This window comes from Pholis gunnellus, assembly GCF_910591455.1.
Source record: "Pholis gunnellus genome assembly, chromosome: 7".
NCBI classification, from domain to species: domain Eukaryota; kingdom Metazoa; phylum Chordata; class Actinopteri; order Perciformes; family Pholidae; genus Pholis; species Pholis gunnellus.
This window is the reverse complement of record NC_136533.1, coordinates 8,346,346-8,366,414: the sequence shown is the minus strand read 5'-3', so window position 1 is coordinate 8,366,414 and position 20,069 is coordinate 8,346,346. Positions and strand designations below refer to the sequence as shown.

Below are 20,069 nucleotides of genomic sequence, written 5' to 3'. Positions count from 1 at the left end.
GGTGTCATTGATATTCAGGTCAGCTGTGGTTGCTGAGCTGGTGTGGCCCTGGGGGGGGGGGGGGTCTATTGGGTGAGAGACAGAGAGAGAGGGAGGGAGGGAGAGAGGGAAGGAGATGAGATAGACTGACACGGTGAACGAGCCATGACTGGATGGTCTGCAGCTGGATTACATCATGAATAATACTGTACTTCGTACGGAGACATGCTGCCTGTTCTCTGGGTTCAGGAGGTGTTGAGGTGTTTTTGCACGGGATGGACAAGAAAGAGCACGAGATAGCTCACAACACACCAAGTAATAACAGCCTGAAGATGAATAGAGACTCAATTCACACCTCACTAACACAGTTGTGACACAAAATATTTGTTGCAGGGATCTTCCATTACATGGCAATGTAGGTTTAGGTGTTCATGAGATTCACAATAAATCCATGTTAAATCAAACTGTACCTTTTTTTTTTTTGTTAAATCAATGAATAATACTGAATTATTGGACAGTTTCTCATTGAAGAGAACAAGATGAACTGGATTTACGCTTGTAAAAGATGGCTCTGCTATTTACTGCCCTAAAAGGAAAAGATGCAAAGTGAATTCTGGCTGCAGAAATGAAGCAGTTATGAACTGAAACATCATTTGTTTCTATTAAATGCTAAATCAGTTCCTGCTTAGCAACAGTGGACCTGTGCAGCACAAAGCACAGAAAGCCTATTTTTTTTTTCTGCATGTGTTGTTATGTGTGTCTTGGGGTTTACTGCTTTATCCTCTGTGTAATAGGCGTGGATAGCCTATGCCTGTATCCTTTATTTGATTGAATCATTCTGTTGGTCTTCTGGGAGATACAAACCTGTTTGTCTGTAGCACAGTCCAGTCTTGTTTTGCACACAGATACAGTATAGAAGGAGTGCTTCGCTCTGAGCTGAGGTTGAAGTGACACGCTGGCTGTCTGTGGCACATTTCTCAATCAAAATCAATGATTTTGTCATGAATAATTTATAAGTAAGCATAAGTGTATCACCGCTGCTTTGTGGTAAAATATCACTGATTCAGCATGAACATTGAAGAGTCACAGCTCGTGTTTCGTTCTGGGATTTCTGCTCAAACACAGTATGTTTTCATATCAGGTGTCTGATCTCATCAGATGTGATATGATTTGTGCGGTCTTCTATTTCCATTTGAAAGAAAAGCACCTCAAAGTACATTTCTAAAGTTAGCATTTTGAACCTAGCTTTTACCACCAAGCAGAATATGTAACATAGAAAATATGTAGAGAAAGTGGAGTATACGTAGTTAGTGACACTAAAAATAGAAGTTGTTGTTCTTGTGGCGGGTTAACTGGTTTCAAATGAGCTTAATATCTGAATTATTGATGGTAAAATGAAATGATCAAACTTCCCTGGTGCTTCAGTGGACCCTCAGTAGAATTTGTCTCGGGCAGCTGTGGGGCATGTTTGTGTACAATATCATGAATGTGAATCAGAAAATCAGCAACTGTTCTCAGCAGGCTCAAAAATTGAACAGTAATGAGTCACTGCTGCCTCTCGAAGATGATGTCAGACCCAATGTCTCCCTCTTTCATCTTAATTTAATCTGGAGGTACTGCCTTTCTCGCTTGTTTTTCCCTGTAGCGCTTGGTGATGACATTGAATCGTATCTGCTGTATGTGTGATTTTAGAGTTTTTAGTAGTCTTCAGAGACCTTATTCACATTAGATCCCACATTTCTTTCCCCAGTCCAAGCAGTAATAGGCTGCCCAGAGGCGGGCTGATATGACGAAAATAAACCACACACACAAAAGGCTGAGGGCGCTGCTTATTGACTCCATTGAGGCGACACCCCAAACCACACACTGCAGTGAGGAGCTGCTCTTGTTCCCCGCAGAGTAGACGGCTGAATAGAATCAATGCAGGGTTCACGAATGGTTAGCGTCACAAACACCTCTGTGCACAAATTTGTCCAAAACTGATGCATTCAAGGTAACTCTGATAAGTTATTCTATCCAACACAACGCTGTCAATCTCGCCGACCAAACTCTTCAAATAAGTAATAAGCAAGCATGTAAGGAGCCTAAAGGATAGCTTTGAGTTAACGTTAGAATACAGCTGGGCTGGCACGGTAAGCATGCTGTACTCAGCTGCTAGTCAATAGCAACTGCTCGTCCAAGTGGATTCACTTTCATTTTAGATTTTAAACTCTGATGCTGAATGTTTTTGTCCCTAAATCCAATTATTTTCAAAGACTCAAAAGGTCACATCTTCAGGAGGTGCAAAGACAGTCTGGACCAGAGGTATTAGCAAAGCAGAAAACCAAGAGACTTTAAAGGCTAGTGTATAGCTTTCGGGGATGTATTACCTGACTACAGTTTTGCACTCGATGGCTCACGTCACCACAGTCTTGTAAAGGGAGAAGTGAGCAGAGGGGTATTCAGTTGGTTGCAATTGGCAACCACACCACTAGATGCCACCAAATCCCCCAGCTACGACAACTAATAGGTTCTAATTATGTGGGAAACACTGCAATTCATGATAGTACATAGAACATAACCACAAATTGACAAATTGACTTGATTGAATAACAATGGAAAGTAAATTATAAACATTAAAATATTTCCCAGCCCCACTGCGAACTTGAACTCTCAAAAGAAGAAACACATTATTGTTATTTTCCTGATTAATCGATAAAATGTCTTGAAATCGTCCAGTTTACAATGATATAAAACAGAAGAGCAGAAGGCTCTTTGTGTCTTGGCTGCTAAAGATGTTTGCATCCTTGTGGAATTCAGACAAGACTTGGATGCCTCAGTAATTGACGCTGTGTCTTCTTCAGCAGCGCTCATCTTCTCATCTTCTCATCTTCTCATCTCCAACTGATTAAGACCAATCCAGCGTTAACCCAATCCTGGCTTCCCCTTCGCAGGATTACTGCAAATCTGTAGTTAATGACTGATGGTGATGATGTTGGGAGGGGGTCGATTGTGTCTGTGTGTGTAAGGACTGACGGTGGTGGTGGTGGTGGTGGTGGTGGTAGGGGGGTGGGGTCCTTGGAGCAACGTCTTGTTTTTGAAGTCTAGCACTCTGACCTCTCCCTCATTCTCTCCCCCAGCCTATCCTTTCCGCCTCTCCTCCCCCACATCACTGGATCTGCCAAAAGCTGATAGAGGAAGACATGTTCATAAAGTTACCCACTTGATTATGCAGCACACATCGAACCAAGCGGAGAAAAAGGGAGGGGTTTCACTACGGTGCCCTTAGGGGATTATGGGGTCAAGATAAAAGCATAAATGACAGTATTGGCCATTGGAGTGCAGCAGTAAGAATCTGCCCCCAGCAGCCTCTACTCAGTGAAATATGATTTCTGATTTCAGGGCAATGAGGCTGAGAATTCTAAGGGGAGTATAAGGAGAGGGGAAAGAGATTGAAATTCAGGGAGCAAGGCAAAGCTGGGAAAAAGGGGAGGGGGGGGGGGGGGGGGGGGAGCGTTACAAAAAATAACACCAAAATCAAACCACGAGCAGTAATAGCTCTGACAACGTCCAGGGTGTGATTTATGGGGGAGAAGAAATGGCCTCGTTTGAGCGCTGTCACGTCGAGGCCTTGTGATTTACTGTGATGACTGGAGCGCTCTCATCATGTGCATTCAGGCTGCTACGGTAGGGAAGGCGAGGTAGGAGGCCCCGTTAATACTGATTATAAGAGCATGCTGCCTTTCTAAGTGGTACTGCCTGATGTTTTTTTTACAGTATATCAATTCAGTGACAGTTCTTAATGGGATGAACGGGATTGGTTCTTTCACTATGTACTGTGGCGCTATAATGAGGCTCCTTGTCGTCTCCCCTAATCGCCTAAGTGCATCTATTAAGATCATTTATGTTTTATGAGTTACAGACATCGTACTTTCAGTATCAATATGGCGGTGGGGAACGGTTCAGGGAGAGTGGGAAGGCGGGAGTGAGCTTTAATAAACTTCTTTTTTTCTTCTTTGTCTGAGTTTAAGAGATGAATGTCTGTAATAGCTGAGCAGAGAACCGTATATGTCTTTGTTCCACAACAGCAGTGTTGTTCCAGATTAAAACGAGTGTTTGCATAGTTTCATTGCCGGTCACAAAAGGCCCCCCCGCAGCACACTAAACTGCTCCTTTTGAAATGCGTTGCTAGGATACAGGCCAGCGTGAAGATGAATTCCCCTCTGTATTGCTTTCCTGCAGCTGTACAGCTCGGACATTATGTCCAACTTATTGTGCATGTGGCGTAGTTGTACAAGCGCCTCTGCCCATTTGTCTCAATTCGTTTTTTTGTGTGCGTGTCGGTGTGTATGCGTTCGGGTGTTTAGCCGTACAGTGCAGTTATGTTTGTGTCGTGCAAAGCCGGAATATTACACCAACTCTCTTCTATCATCATACATTTTCTGTAATAAGACGACCGTTTGTCTGGCGTGAGCGCTGAGATCTCAATCCTGCTGTCACACCTCTGAGTCTCCGCCAGCTGACACCTCAGGCTGTGCACAAAGAATCAATAGTGTCTGCCTCATGTTCAATTACACTCTAATCAACACACACCAGTCCAGCGCGACCTGGGAATGAATGGACAAATATTGAGCTGATGCTCAGAACTGTAAGACCAGTAAATGAATAGACGAGGGTGTTAGATTCGGTGTTGTGAGTTTTGACAGTGCAGGTTGCCAAGCAATAAAGGAGACATTTGAAGCAGAACTGACTGACACTGACAAAAAAATGATGGCGCAAATGAGATTTTTTTCTTCTTCATTGTTTCCCTGTCAGCTCTTAAAATGTCAAAAAGATTTGATAAAGATGCTACGCATTTACACACTTTGATTGTTGTCACCTGCAAGCTGATGTTTTTCCAATCGAACTTCCCTTAAGGTTCTCTCTACGGCTACAATGATTCATTGTTTGTTTAATTTGGCCAGTTAAACATTATTAATTTGGTTAGTTGGATACCAATCCATTGGAAGTGCATTTAGTTTCATTTAAAGTCCTTGTTCCACATCATGTTCACTCATATTTACTGCAAGCTTATGTTTTCATTCAACAGCTATATCTTCAGTCTGAGCATCTTAGCCTCTGTTAGTGTGTGTGTGTGTGTGGGGGGGGAATTATAATTCTTCGTCCCGTCTCTGTCGGCGCCCCTGAGTCAGACAGCTGTTGCTTTTCATATTGTGCTACTGGGCGTCAGGCTGAGAGCTGGTGCCACCCTGGTGGTTCTTGGTGTGGTGTTATCATCTTGGGGGCAGTGAGTAAGCAGCGAGGTGCCTGCTCAGCTAAACCAGTGCTCAGATGTTGTTTTTTTGGGCAACGGTCGAAATGTCAATCATCAGGCGTCAACCTATCACGGAGCATGTGCCTTGAGGGCTGACAGGAAGCAGAGACACGGTAAAGATGCTGCGACACTGTCGGCATTTGATCCACGTGAAGGCAGGGATTGGCTGCTGACGCTTGTCATGTGATACGACACAGGCTGGTTCTGATACAGTTTCAGAAAAAACGGGCATTAATTAGCAGCATTTCTGATAATATCATATATCAATAGATTAAGGCATTGAAGACGTTACCCTGAGCTCTGTGAACTTTCAAACTTTTTTGGGACATTTTATAGACAATAAAAAATGTATCAGTTCATTACTAAATTAATTAACCGATGAATCACTTATGAAAGTAATAGTTGCAGCCCTACACATACACACATACACACAAACAGAAGCTGAAACAGAAGCCACTCCAGCCATTTATTACTGACGTTTTGACGATTTCTCTGTCTTTCTATTTTCTTTTGTCTCCTAGGAAAACCAGGCAGTCCTGCTAATGTTCCATCAGCTGAGCTTCTAGCTGTAACCCCACCTGGTGGTCCTGACTTCAACATCATGCTGCACCTCACCCTGCTCCTCCATCTCCTGGCCCTTTCTCTCTCCCCTGCAGGTCAGTAGCACATTCAGATGAAAGGGAAGAGCTACGTTTATTGGCAGAATTGTGTATTTTGAGATACAGCATCACTGCTGTGAGATGAAAGCAACACGTCTCTAAAACTCTTACCTCACAATCAGCCCTTTTATTGTCAAAATCATGTTACTTTATATAGCTATTGAATTATTGCATGACCCCATGAGTCATTCAGTTTTAAATAAAACCTTGTAAATCGGAGAAAGGATTTACTTGGCTTCAGTGATACATTTTAATTAGTTCAACAGAAATTGCAGTGAATGTTCTTTTCAAACCAAGTTGGTGAAAAGCACTTCTTGATGCATATTTTTTATTTTTTTTACAAACTGTCAATACAATGTGTCTGATATACTCCTATTGCAGCTACAGAATCATACGTAAACTTTGATTTGTGGCTCCAGCTACAAAACATGAAAATGACACAGGTGGCAGGTCGCTGATAGAAGCGCACGTCAAAACTGCACCGTCAGGATGAACGGGGCACAAAAAAGAAAAGGTGTTAACAAGCTACTAACTGTCAGCTTTAAAGACCGTAGTCAATGTAATGATGCTGGAGGTGATAACAGGGGAGAAAATAGAAATCTGATTTCATTGACTACAGTAAAGATGCGTGTTAATGTCAGGTGTAAAAGCAAACTAACTAAATAAATCAGATCTAGATATACTTAAGATATGATACACAGGCTAAGGCTAACTTAACAACAAAAGCTCATATTGTAGAAGAAGCTACAGCTTAAGTATATCTGATAGGCCAGGCTGGACAGTCGTGTGACTTGAAGGGCCTGGAGTTTGCAGGTTTTCATTTATTTTTGTGCTGCTGCTGTGCAGCCAGCTGTGTTGGAAACAAAGCAAAGTGGTCAGAAAACAGCAAGCCTGAAAATGACTTGTCTAAAATAATACAACCACCTTTGTGTTCCCGTGCCTTGGGCACAGATTTGATTTGATTTCACATGAACCAAAAAAACAGGGGGGAGCTTGGATTGGGAGTACTCCGTGTTTCCCTCCACATCTTACTCAAACAGACTTTGGGGAGATGTATCTGTCTCTTTTTCCTACTTGGTGAGGCAATTGTAGCTGAGTTCGCCAAAGTTTTTGGCAGCACTGCAGCTAAAGCTTAGAATATCCTGTTGAAAATGCGCTGACAATCGTGGGCGGAAGAAAACGCTCAGAAACACCACATACATGGTTGCACGACACACACACACACTCAGTATATACAGTTCACTGTATGGCTCCTCGATCTAAACAGACAGCAGCCAACATGCAGACTCTGGTCGTAATCCTGGATCATTGGCTTGACATTTTTGTTTAGCCCCAACAAGAATAAAGTTTGATGATTAATATAATACTCTGACAGCAGAACAAAAGCACACACATATCCTACAACTAAAGTATAGAATGGGAGTGCGTATTCTCTGTGGATCAGCTGGCTCATAGCAAAGCTTATACTACAACATGCAGTGTAAAGATGCAGCAGAATGATTGTTTAATCATCAGGTTGGTATAATGTTTTTTTCCCTTCTGTAAAGGTAGATGACCATTCGCATACAGCATTACCGAGTAATTAAAGCTATAATCACTGAAGGCAAACTCTTGAGTTTTCTATTTTATTGTGAAGAGCAGGATGTAGTGGATAGATAGTGGAGATAGCCCTCGGCCTAAGGCAGTGTTTCCAGCTACTCGTTATATTCTCAGCAGCATAAAGGAATTCTGTGACCTGCACCTCTCTAAAGAAGCTCTGATGAATGATGATGACCATTTGTTTTGATACATTTTCTTGTATCCTGCGAGGAAGTGACTGCGGATGCAATTCAGATGTGGATATTAGCGGTGATATATTTAAAGCATCATAGTTCAATATGTTGATATGATTTCCTTTGTTAACTCTTGCAGATGCATCAATGCACGAGGATGTCCCCGGCTTTTATGGAGGTAAGACTGATTATGATACCAAATAATAATGGATACTATGGAGTTCTTAATAGTGATGGAAATAGATGCTTCTTGGTTTTGGCCCGTGTTGAGACACACACACACACACACACACACATTTAGAGGACATTTCTCTCTGCTGAATATTTGTACAGCGAGCTTGCCAGCACCATCAGTCTAGCCAAGAAACTCCGCCACTCACTGTCTTTGATGTGAGTGAGTCTAATAAAAATGCTACTTCAAGTTTTCACACTCGATTCGTGCACTTAAAAAAAAATGTACTTATGTGTCCAAAGTTTTGTCATTGGTGACAAGGTTTCAAGATCAAGGCAGAGAAACACGCTGCACCGGTTTACTGGTGGGTTGGTGAGGCTGTGGTGTTGGAGTTCAGAGAGGTTAAAGAGGCTCTGATTCAATTCAATTTTATTTATATAGCAACAAATCATTCATAGTCAAGGCTGCCCCACAAGATCTGTTAGAGCTGAGAAAGGCCTGTGACTGGTGATAGCTTTTTGCATTACTCTGTCAAAACGACTCTTGCGCAAGAGCTTTTGCTGGTATGAAGTTTTGAATTCAATTTTATTCTTAATAAAGAAAACTCTCAGCACTGAACGTTAACTTCGTTGTTTTTTTCACGGACGATTTTCACAAAAGAGACAAATACGCCTCACCGTCCAGAGAAGGGGCTGCTTTCCTTTTGCACAATGTTCTGTGTAAATCTAGTAGGAAGCCAAACCACATGGCATGTTCTTTCATGTGAAACACAACCAACAATGCCGTTTCATGAAAAATAAGAGAGGCAGTACGTCAAACACGGCATTCAGCTTTTGTACTGTTGTTTTACTCATTTACTGAAATACAATGAAAGCCGAAGAAAAGAAGTATGTCGGATCCAAACAGGCTTCGGTTGCAGCTCTGCCCGTCTTCTGCCCACTGCAGCCCCTGAGGTGGTAACACTGCAATAATATCTGCCTGTCTGGATGCGTTAAGGGACGGGCAGTGACAGACGGCTCCCTTTGTCATGGTCCACAATAGGACGGGACTAATGGAAATCTATCTGGAGGTCATGTTTCTTTCAACTGTAGCTATTTCTGGGATTCTCCTACTTACAGATGCACATAAATCCTGATGGAGATGGTTGAAGTCCAAGACATGAGACTTTTCTGCGCAAATGAATCAAGGATCATTAGAGCTAGAGACCGTATTAGAGCTGCCATGCCTCATTGTGTAAGGGGGGTGTGGGGGTGTTATTAGTATGATATTGGTATGATGGATGGCAGTGTGAAATCTGTCTTATGCACATATTTCATTTCATTTTTTTTACTGTTATTTTTAAGATTGTTTATCCCTTTTTTTATACAACCCATCCATCGTTGCTGATAATCCTTAAATATTGCGTGACAAACTAAGAACTGTTTATAGGGATAGTTCAACATTTTGGGAACTAATTTGCTGAATTGTCAAGAGTTAGTTGAGAGGAGATACCACTTTGATACCTGCTGCTTTACGTGTCATGTAGGCTGCAATATGAAGCGACAGCCAGCAGCCGATTCAAATGTAGACTAGAAATGGGGATATATAGCCTGGCTCTGTCCACAGGTAACAAAACCAGCACATAGAGCACCACAATTAACATGATTTGTCTCGTTTGTTTAATCTGTACTGAAACCCAAGTGTATAACTGACATTGTGAGGTTTTACAGCGGGATGTGTGCCAGACTGTTTCTTGGTGGGGCACATTTGCTGCGAGGTTTCCAGGCAACCAGCAGAAACTCCAGGAAGTCGCTGCCCAGCCAAGAAATAGTCCATAAATAGTCGACATCAATCTTTTCATCGAACGCCCTGCAAGAAAGTGAATACATGCATTTCCCAAAATGTTGGCAGAAAGGAATCCAAGTGCAAGTGTGATTTTCAAAGGTGCAACTTTTTAAATATAAAACATCCAACAGAGAGCTGTAGCACTCTCTCCATGTCCAAAAATACTGTAGGTCTCTATTGATAGATATAAATTGAGGGTTTCTACAATATAGAGCAGCTTATCGTTTACTGTACTGTCAGTGTTAACTTCAGTAGCTGCATTAAATCTGTTCCATGCTTGTTTCTCTCTGGGAGAAAAATAAAGTGGAGGCAGACTGCCAGCGGGGGGTAAATTGGAAAAAAAGGAAGGCTTGCTGATTCGTTGCCTGGGAACACGTTGGGATGCTGCATGCAGGTTGAAATGTTGAGGGATTCAGTAATGAGACTAATAATCTTTTTTGGTGGCATTTCTTTTTTTCCCTATCCATTCACTCGCTGTTCTGCTCTATGAAGCATCGACCGTATGTAACTTTTACAGTCTGTGTTCCTGTATGGAATGTCACCTCCTGGACTCTTTCTCTCCAGAAATAACGCAGCATGAAGCAGCTAGGACTCTGCTCAATGCTTTTGATGCGACACACATCAGTCTGATGCACTAGACCACCTTTTTTTTTTTTTTAAAGTCCCTCAGCACTAATAAATGTGAGAAATGCTGCTTAGGCTTTAAAATGTTGAAAGCTTTTGTCAAACTTGGACATGGATGAAAGCGTAGCCATAGGCGGAGGCAGTCGATCCCGCTCTCCTCGAAGGTCAGATCATTGCGTAGGTGGCCCTCCAGCTGGGAGAAGATGAAGAATCCCTTTTCTTTTGTTCTTGCAAGTGAACTGCTTATCATTCAGTCCGCAGCAATGCTAATGCGGATCATTCTGCTGTTGGAGCGACCATCACCCCCTGCAGACTTGAAAGATGGCTGTAGAAAGTTTGTAGTTTTCACCGCATTAAATAGTTTGAACATGTCTACAGAGACTTCTTGAATCACTTCTCAGCTGTCCAGACATACAGTCAGTTTTCATATGGACGATTACACCACTTCCATCTAAATGTGTTGGCATGACCTCGTTGAGCTTTGAGAAAGTGGGTGTTTTGGGTTGAGTGCCTGCCCTGCAGTTTATTTAAAGTCAGTCTATCAACAAAGAGTAATTTGCAATGATTTTCTCATTGTAGAATAACCATTTTTAGTTTTTTTTTTGCAAAGAAATAACAAACAATTTGTAGTTTTATAGTGCTGGTTGCAGATTTTGAAATGTGAAGATTGGCTGCGCTTTCGCAGTCGATTAGTCGACTAAATGCTCTTTATGGTCAACTAAGATCTCTTTAGTCGATTAGTCGTTTTTTATGCCGAATGACTTATTTTCAAGAAACTTAAGAGCACATCTCTGGTACACACAAGTTTTAAAGTGGTACTTTTGTGAGATTCTCTGTAGAGAAACTCAGGTTGAGGCAGCGCCACATCGTGAGCTGCGGCTCTGTTGAAAGCATAAGTGAATAAATATGCTGAACGGCTGGGAAGTTATTTTAATATGCTTGGGGATGGATTCTTTAAAACCTTGTCATCGATTTATTATAGCAGACTCTGTTTAAGATGAATGTGTTATGGCTTGTAAAACATCTGGATTCAAGTTCACCCTCTCACATGTCCTGTTTGAATACCTCTGCTCTGTTTCAGCCCTCGTTTCAGAGAATCATTAGTTTTGACAGCACTTGTGATTGCACAGCTGGCACTCTCATGTCCGCACCTCTGTAAAATAGTTTTGCTGGCAGTGAAACAGAAAAATGATTCATTCAACATATGAAATTTAAAGAGTAGATTTCTACCCAAGGGACAATTTAGTTGGCCTCCGTGCCTCATTATGTGGCTCAGGGGCTTGTGGGTAATTAGTGCTACACTGTGCTTTTGGTGCCTCCAGGAAACAATATGTTATCTGTCCCACTTGGACACTCTTGGCCATGCAAACAAACCGTGCAGCAGATGTAGCCGAAACACACAGCTGTGAGTAAAGTTAAATTCATTAGAGGATTAAGTTCCTCTGGGGGTTTTGATTAATTATGTGACGATTTAAATGTGAAACAAAAAACATGTATTTTGCAAAGTGGGAAGTACAACCCTTGAAACAGCTGGAAACTTTGATAGACAACATTAAACAAGAAAATAATTTAACAAAGAGGACAGATGATTGCTGCTGTTTTATGTTCTTGTGTCTTATATTGTTTCAAGTCTTTGACATGCACATAAAATGATACCTGAAACCTCAATGTATAATTGATGTCTCATTAGAAACAGATGCTAGGGAAGATAGCAGGCTCCTAAATAACAGCCTTTTCGGTAGCTCAAATTCAAATGAGAGTCTAAATTTACTTGCTCTTCAGTTGAATAGGAGTCTGTGTTTTATAATGAAATCTGTCCAGAGGAAGCTCACTTACAGTAAGCCCTGGAGACACAGTCTCCGAGTAGTGTGTGTATCTGTCTTCCCCTTTTCATACAGATGTGGTCTTCCCTGAGAGTTTGTTCTGTCTTTGATTGTGTGTGTGTGTGTGTGTGTGTGTGTGTGTGTGTGTGTGTGTGTGTGCGCGCGCGTGTGTGTGTGTGTGTGTGTGTGTGTGTGTGTGTGTGTGCGTAAACAATTACTTGCTTGTTAAACCGGGCAACTCAGGGAATCCACAGTCAAGTCATTTTTAAAAGAAAAACAAACAAATGTTTTATGCAGAGGAAAAGAGAACCTGAGAAACAGAGAGATTGAAATAGCGATGTAGCTTCAGAGAGTTGGAAAGAGATTCTGTGTTTTGGACAAAACATATCGGGCATGTTTAGGATGAGGGTGGAAACAGCTTATGAGAGTGGGTGGAAACAAGACTCAGAGTTTACATGCGTTGGGGCTCTAGGCTTTAGGTTTTAGTTTTTCCATAAACCAGGGCTGGCCAAAATGAAAATGTGACCTTATGATGGTGCTAGTTGGAATATTCACCGATGTTAAAACAGTTCATCCTGAGGGGGACATGGATGTCTGTACTCATTTTTGTGACAATCCATTCAACGGTCATTAGGGTTTATTCTTTGAGCATCGTGAATATCTGTACCAGATATTGATAAAAAGCTATCCAGGAGTTGAGGCGTTTCACTCAAAAACAAAAACGGCAACATCACGATGGCACCAGACTCTAGGATCACCAGTCAAGACCGTAGGATGCATTCTATAGTGGACCATGAATGTCTATGTAGAATTTCCTGGCAACCCATCCAATAACTGTTTGAATATTTCAGTCTTGCGACCGACGTCGCCCTCCCTGGAGCCATGTAGGTACCATGGCTAACTAGAAAGTTGAGAGACCTTTAGAATGGAAGTAGATGTAGAAGGAAGTCCAAGAAAGGTAAAGAAAGAGGAGCAGAGCATGACAGTATATAGGTTAGAGAGATGGAGTGAGGACACAAGCAAAGCCAGAGAGAGTTCGAGACAGATAGACGGAGAAGGTAAAACGTGGCAGAAAGAATGTAAGAGGCCTGTGTGCGTGTCTCCAGGCAGTGGGCCTTATGTGGCCTGCTTCAACACTCCCCTTCACCATCTGTCACAACCCACATTGCAGGGAAAGGATAGGAGCGGCACCAGTGCTCATCTCTCCAACTGCTATTTCAGCACTGCCTGCAGAGCCTTTGTGGCTCCCATCCTCCACCCCATCCCGCATTTATATTTCATATTTACATGCAAAGCATTTAGCAGACACTCATGCAGAGCAATCCAAGTGCAACGGTAGAATAGGGTCACTACTGTACTATATTCTCTTTACTCTACTCATCCCTGTGTCTTTCAGTTCTTCTTCACTCTTTTCTTCTTTCTCTCTTGTTTCCAGAACATATTTTCCAACTTAATTTGCCTTCCATCAGCCCCAGAATGCCCCATTAATTCTCTCTCAGCCAGCAATAATTCAGAGTCCTTGGGATTTGCATCAATGTCGAGCATTCACACACCAACGGCTGCTGGAGTGTGTGAGTGGGAGGGGATCCTGTCTCCTAACGTCTTAATTGCTGCCTCCTGGTTGGCCGTCCTGGTGCGAGAACGGTTAATAACTTGCCAGTGTGGTTACAAGTCGGTCTTCATACTGGTTAGGATTATAAGATTTGTAATTCCCCTACAGCAGAGGCAGATACACATTCATCTGGTTCACTGATGCTTAACTACATAGTATCGGAGATTACTGTACCTCAATGTCAAGCACTCACACACGTTTGACTGCTGGAATCTATATGACTGTTCCTTTATTTTCTCGTTATTTTGCCCAAACGCATCCAGTTTTTGTGGGAGTAAATAGTTCAAACGCTCTTTTGTTCAGGTTTCTAAAGGATGCTTCACCGTCAGTCAATATGACATTTTCAGAGGTAGTGAATCCTAAGCGCCAATGCAGGCCCGGTTAGAGGGATCGAATAGAAGCAGGATGTCACCGTCTGAAAGGGGCGAGCTTCTCCCCATTGAGGAGTCAGCTGTGCTCTCTTAGAACTCGGAGACGCTGGGGAATAACACACGTGTGCGTGCACACATTCACACGCGCCGCACATTTGTATTCCTGCAGTCACCTACATACACTCTTGATGTGAGAGAATAATCAGCGTTTGGGAACATTTCGCCTCATTGCTTATTCATAGCCCGGCATTGTGTTTATGAGTTATTCATGCCTCTGCCCGTGATGTCTGTCTGTTCTAATGAGTAATTGGGGCTAATTGTACGTGTGTGTTGGTGGTGTAAAAGGCATTTTCATCAAGGAGCTTCTTCTGCCTGGATTTGCCTGTGCAACCGCTTCACAGCGGCACCGAGGATGACACATGCAGTATGAAAGGGTTTTGGATTATGCTAAGTCAAGATTGCATTTCCAGTTCCAGGATTTGTATTAGCGTGCAACAATATCATATGCACTGGCAACAGATGAATGTTTGGCTATGGCCTGGCACCTGAGTGAGCACAGCTCTGTCATAATTAGTGTGGTGTTGTGATTTGGGATAAAGCAGGGGCTTATTACTGTGCATCATGCTCTAAAGAGGCAGTTTGAGAGAAATCAAGGATACGATTAGTTTCAGCTCCAACCAAGATTTCTCTGAAACTCGCTGCTGAGCAAAAGAGGCGTGTGTGAAAAACCACAAACCAGACTGAAATATCTTACAGGGCCGATCTCACAGTCTAGTCAATATGTTTTTTTTTTTTTTGTGTGTGTCTTACATCTGATCCCTGCTGTCTCGTTTTTTTGACGGAGCTGCCCCAGAAGTGCCAGACAGACGCTGCGCTCTAACACCTTGATGTTTCCTGTTTGTAAGTCTGACCCAGCTTGTTATTTAACCCGGTCTCGTTTGTTTGTTTTCGGCAGAAGAAGCCACAGGTTACGGGCCAGTGTTTGAGGAGCAGCCGGTGGATACTATCTACCCAGAGGAGTCGCCCGAGGCAAAAATCACCATGAACTGCCGGGCCCGGGCCAATCCACCTGCCACATACAAGTAACATATGTTCCCTCTAAACCCAGTCTCATTACTACCCGCTGTGCGCATCCCGTGTGCCTCCCATCGCTCGTCATCTCTCAGGCTGAATTCTGACTGTTTCAGGATCTGCCTGTAAATGGCAAGGTCACACAGATGTTGATCCTAACCACGATGCACCTCAAAGGTTAATTACGTGTGTGTGACCATCCGGCAGGGCATGATTGTGTGATACATTTTCCCCAAATTATTGTGCTGTTGTTCAACAACCGGCACAACTTAGATTGTTGTTGTTTAAATGCCCAAAAAATGACACGCCGGAAAGAAATGAATAACAAACAGGATGCTGTTCCTGCTGCAGCTGCACTAACAGCACTGCCACCGCGTCACAAACGCATTTTGCAACTCAAAATTTAAAGCGCTTCGCATGATCCATTTCAATTTAGATGTAAATGTATGTAAATGATATTGCTTGGCATCCTCCAAATCGGTTTCACTGTCAGAGGGCCCAGAATTCGATGTCAGAGGGGAAGGAATTAGCTTTGACCACAGCTGACATAAAGTGTGTTAAGAGGGTTCATCTACACTACAGTCTGTTATGCCTTTCAAAACATGAAATTTGTTATTGATATAGAACAGCTTGGTTAATTCTTACAGTATGTGCAGACGTCGATTGCAAGTAAGAGCAACTGTAATGCAGACTCTGTTCAGCTTTTGACCTGCTTTGAGGGGCCAAATGTAGTTATGTACTCCCATGTCATACTTTACAGCTTACTGCTCTCACAATGCACTACTCTATTGACCCTCATTTGTTTTTCTTGCAGGTGGAAGCTGGAAAACATAGAAATTGACTTGTATACACAAGGCGGCCACTACAATTTAGTAGGAGGCAACTTGGTCATTAGCCACCCCATTAAAACCAAACATGTAGGACAGTACATCTGTTTGGCTACCAACACCTACGGCACAGTCGTCAGCCGAGAGGCCTCAGTCCAGTTTGGATGTAAGTAACCCAGATGTGAATCCCATTTGGGCTGCGATGATGTACAGTACTGTACCATACAGACCTAACAGAGAACTGCCCTGGAGCTGTACTTTCATGCATATTAAGCGTACTGAAATTGCAAGGGCAGCTGGGACAAATCATAAGTGGTGTGGAAAGTGCAATTATTGAATGGTCTAACTTTATGATGCCAGCATGACTAATGTACTTCTTTTGCGTGTATACTACAGCTCAATTCAAAATCAGTCGTTGAACTTTGTGCATCCTTCAGTGTTGGTTTTGTATAAATTAGCTACAAGAGATGCTCAAAGGTGAATGTATGGCAGTAGATTCTGAGTAGCTCTTGAATCAGAAACGGTTTTACAGTCGATTCTTGTCTCTGCCTCTCTTCAGACCTGGACCTTTTCTCGTCGGAGGAGAGGGAGTCGGTGTACGTCAAAGAGGGACAGGGGGCAGTGCTGCTCTGCGCTCCCCCGCCACATTATCCAGGTACAGCATGTGACAGCTGAGTGTGCTTCTGCTGAAGTGTTCCTACAGGTCTGTGTGCAACCTCCATCGTCACCGTAGCATCTGATTGATTGAAGTGGGTGGATGGACGTTGGCACAGTAGTTTGCACTGTTCCCTGTTGTGAGTTCTGGTCCTCTCTTGTGTGTCATGTTCTGTGCTTGATTGAGTGGGTTTACTGTTGCAGTCCATAGCCATGCAAGTCAGGGTGAAGAGTGTACATTTCCCATACATTTAAATGAAAGTGTGAGTATCATTAGACATTACTCTGAGCTTTTTTTTTAGTGCACATGGGGGATTTCATGACACTGATGAACTGATTATATGAAATGAACCAAAGTATATATTTTGTCCCCTGTTGGTTTGGGAGTGAATTGCCCTTCTTAATGTCCTCTAAGGTATAAAGATAATGACATCACTGACTTTGTCACTGTCTCATTATGAGTTTTAAGCTTTTTTTCTTCTCAGTTTGTAGTCATCCCCGTGCTGCTTTCAGTTCTACTCCCTTATGGAAGTAAAACGGAGAGAATTCAACATGTTTTCATCAGTCTCGTATCTAGTTCAAGCTAAAATGTCATTACAAGGGTTGTTGTTTATTTTCCCTCCTTCTATTTGTCTGCATGTGGCCTCATTATATAAAGCGTTTTAATAGCATTGCCGTTAATTTAGCCATATCCATCAACCCAAAAAGCTGTACACATATTTTCCATATTCATGCTTATGCAAATCTTTCAAACACAGCAGTCTGAAAGCATTGTTAACTCTCTCTCCATCAGCATCAGAATTACCTCAAAAAGCCAATGTGCTCACAGTATTCCTCTATTATGCCTCTCAGCTAAAAGAATTATAAGATTTCATCTGAAAGGTCAATAGACGCTTGAATAATAAATCCCCCTCAGCGCCAAAGAATTGTGCTATTTTTATTTGCATGTTTTCACATTATTCAAAGTGAGTCAGTTCCACATCCAATCCCCTCGGCCCTCTCCAAAGCTTTTGCTGTGTGTCAAGGGCCTTGATTGACGGGCGCCGTTTTGTCGTTTCTCTATCTGTGCAGATGCGCTGTCATTCCGATGGATCCTCAATGAATTCCCCACCTTCATCCCTCTGGACAAAAGGCGTTTTGTCTCCCAGATAACGGGTAACCTCTATATCTCCAAGGTGGACTCCTCCGACAGCGGCAACTACTCCTGCATTGCGTCCAGCACATCCATTTCCAAGAGCGTTTTCTCCAACTACATCCCCCTCGTACCTCTGGCTGAACGTTAGTACCTCACTTTCTGCTTCCTAATTTTCGTTCCAGTTGCTTATTTCTGACCTTTCTTTATATTATGATTACATTGAAGCTGTTTGCGATTCCTGGTTTCTTCAGTTTTACAGCCAGTGATCTTAAAAACAACCCACATAAAAGCCAATGTTAAAATCTGGGTTGGTTTAATTCTCCTGTACCAGATTGATCACAGTATTATACGCTAATTACATGCATTGCACTGCAATTAATGCCACTCACTTCAGTATGCAATACAGTACATATGTTTTGATGTATAAAATGCACTTAAGCTGGTTACAATCTTGCATTAGAACAGAGAGATTGAATGTGTGTGTCTCTATAATAGCCAGACATCTTTAAGAAGTGTTCGATAAAGAAATAGCATCCAGACTGTGCTCTTCTACCAGCCAAATGAGGTGTGAGTGTAAAGACGAGTTTCAAAAATAAGCTCGACGATAGGAAGTGACTGCCTGGCTGCAGCAAAGTATCCACATCGATCGTTTTTTCTCTCGCGTCCCTGCTGAAGCACCGTGCTTAATCACAACAGTGCTTGTTTTAAATGTGATAAGGTCACGCCACTGCTGTTGACTCTTTAAATTGGATTTATAGGAACAAATTAGCTCAGAGGTAAACTGACACGCACAAACTTGCTCTGAGACAGAGCCAGCATTTTAAATGAACTGGAACATGAACAGCACCATAGATGGAGACCACAAACGAGCGTACAAAGGAGCAGTTATTAATGCTCTGTGTGTATGTACAAGGTTCAAACACAAAACTAGTTGACAATTTCAGCATTTTCCAAGGTGGCCTTCCCAGAAACCATCAGTTATTCCTCTGTTTGGTTTTGACTTTCACGATCATGTAACTTGTAGCCTGCTTCACCTGTGGCAGATGTGTTTTGAAAAGTACCATCGTTACCTAACATAGAATCAAATGTTTTGTCCCACCAAAGAGGTCAGGATCAGAGCGGAGCCGGCCAGTTGTTTGGGCTCTCTCATGCATATGTGCATTATTATGAGATGGCTTCTGGGTCTGTTGTGTCCTGTTTTCAACTCTAACTAGTTTGTGTTTTGGAGGGACAACATACCGTTGCATTTTGTCAGGGCTTTTTAAATGCCTTGCATATGTTTAGAGACGACACAAAGGGCCTCATGCAGCAACATTCTCTGAAATTGCTCTTATGTTTTATATTCATTTTCTGTTCAGAGAAAAAATCAACTCCAGATGCACCAAACATTCTTAACCATCTACATATGCTCCTACCTTGTCCATGTTTTCAGCATGTAAACACCATAATCTGGTTTCAGAAAGCAGGATGAGCCCTTACCTACCTGGATGCTACCTGAAGTACCCTGATTGAAACCTGGATACTTCAGCATGTTAACACTTTATCCAAGCATCCAATCAGTCTGTGCAGTGTGGGCACGTCTTTCATTACATTTAGTTTGTTTGTTGTGGCAAAATGACGAAAAGAGACGCTGAATTGGAGTTGCAAGTATTTTAATGAGCACACGGCAACATTCAACAAAATCCAATGTATTACTTTTCACAGCTTACTCTTATAGTCAATTTTCATTCCCCTGAAGTCACTTTCCACCAATCAAACCAGTCGATTGAACCACAAACACAGCACACCTGGTCCCTTCACTGTGTCATGCTCTCATGTCTTCGTCTGGGTCAAGATAACCTTTTGGCAGAACACACGATTCGTGTACGGGAAATGTTTTGAGACAAATTGGAGTGATAGATTACAATTTGTCGTCATCACTTCCTAAGAATGTTTTTTTGAAACCAAATGTGTTCAACATAACACAAGTTATTTAAACTGTTTTCTTCTGAAACCAGATGTGTTCAGTTCAATCCTAAGTTATATGATGGTTTTCTTCAACAAGTTATGTTAGTAGTTTGTTCTTAAAACAAAAAATGATGATCTAGAAATAAAAGTGATAATATGACACCGGTACGGATCCATTTTTATTGTTGTGCCTGTATCCTGCTGTCTTACTGCTGATGACAAAAATTCAAACCATCAGAGCGGTAAATGCTCTGGTACTCTCTATATTAACTTAACTGTGTCTTCATTCTCACCTGCTGAGGTGAG

At 42.3% G+C, this 20,069-nt stretch overlaps 1 protein-coding gene across 1 annotated transcript in view; it reads left to right on the top strand.

Annotated features, from left to right (window-relative positions):
• The window catches only part of cntn1a (contactin 1a), a 59,836-nt gene that overhangs the window by 23,475 nt on the left and 16,292 nt on the right, over positions 1-20,069 (top strand). Inside the window, exons 2-7 of the mRNA XM_079163659.1 lie at positions 5,794-5,928; positions 7,843-7,881; positions 15,085-15,211; positions 16,015-16,193; positions 16,587-16,682; positions 17,753-17,959. Coding sequence (XP_079019785.1) covers positions 5,874-5,928; positions 7,843-7,881; positions 15,085-15,211; positions 16,015-16,193; positions 16,587-16,682; positions 17,753-17,959 — 703 coding nt within the window. The 5' untranslated portion in view covers positions 5,794-5,873. The remainder of the gene's footprint in view (positions 1-5,793; positions 5,929-7,842; positions 7,882-15,084; positions 15,212-16,014; positions 16,194-16,586; positions 16,683-17,752; positions 17,960-20,069) is intronic.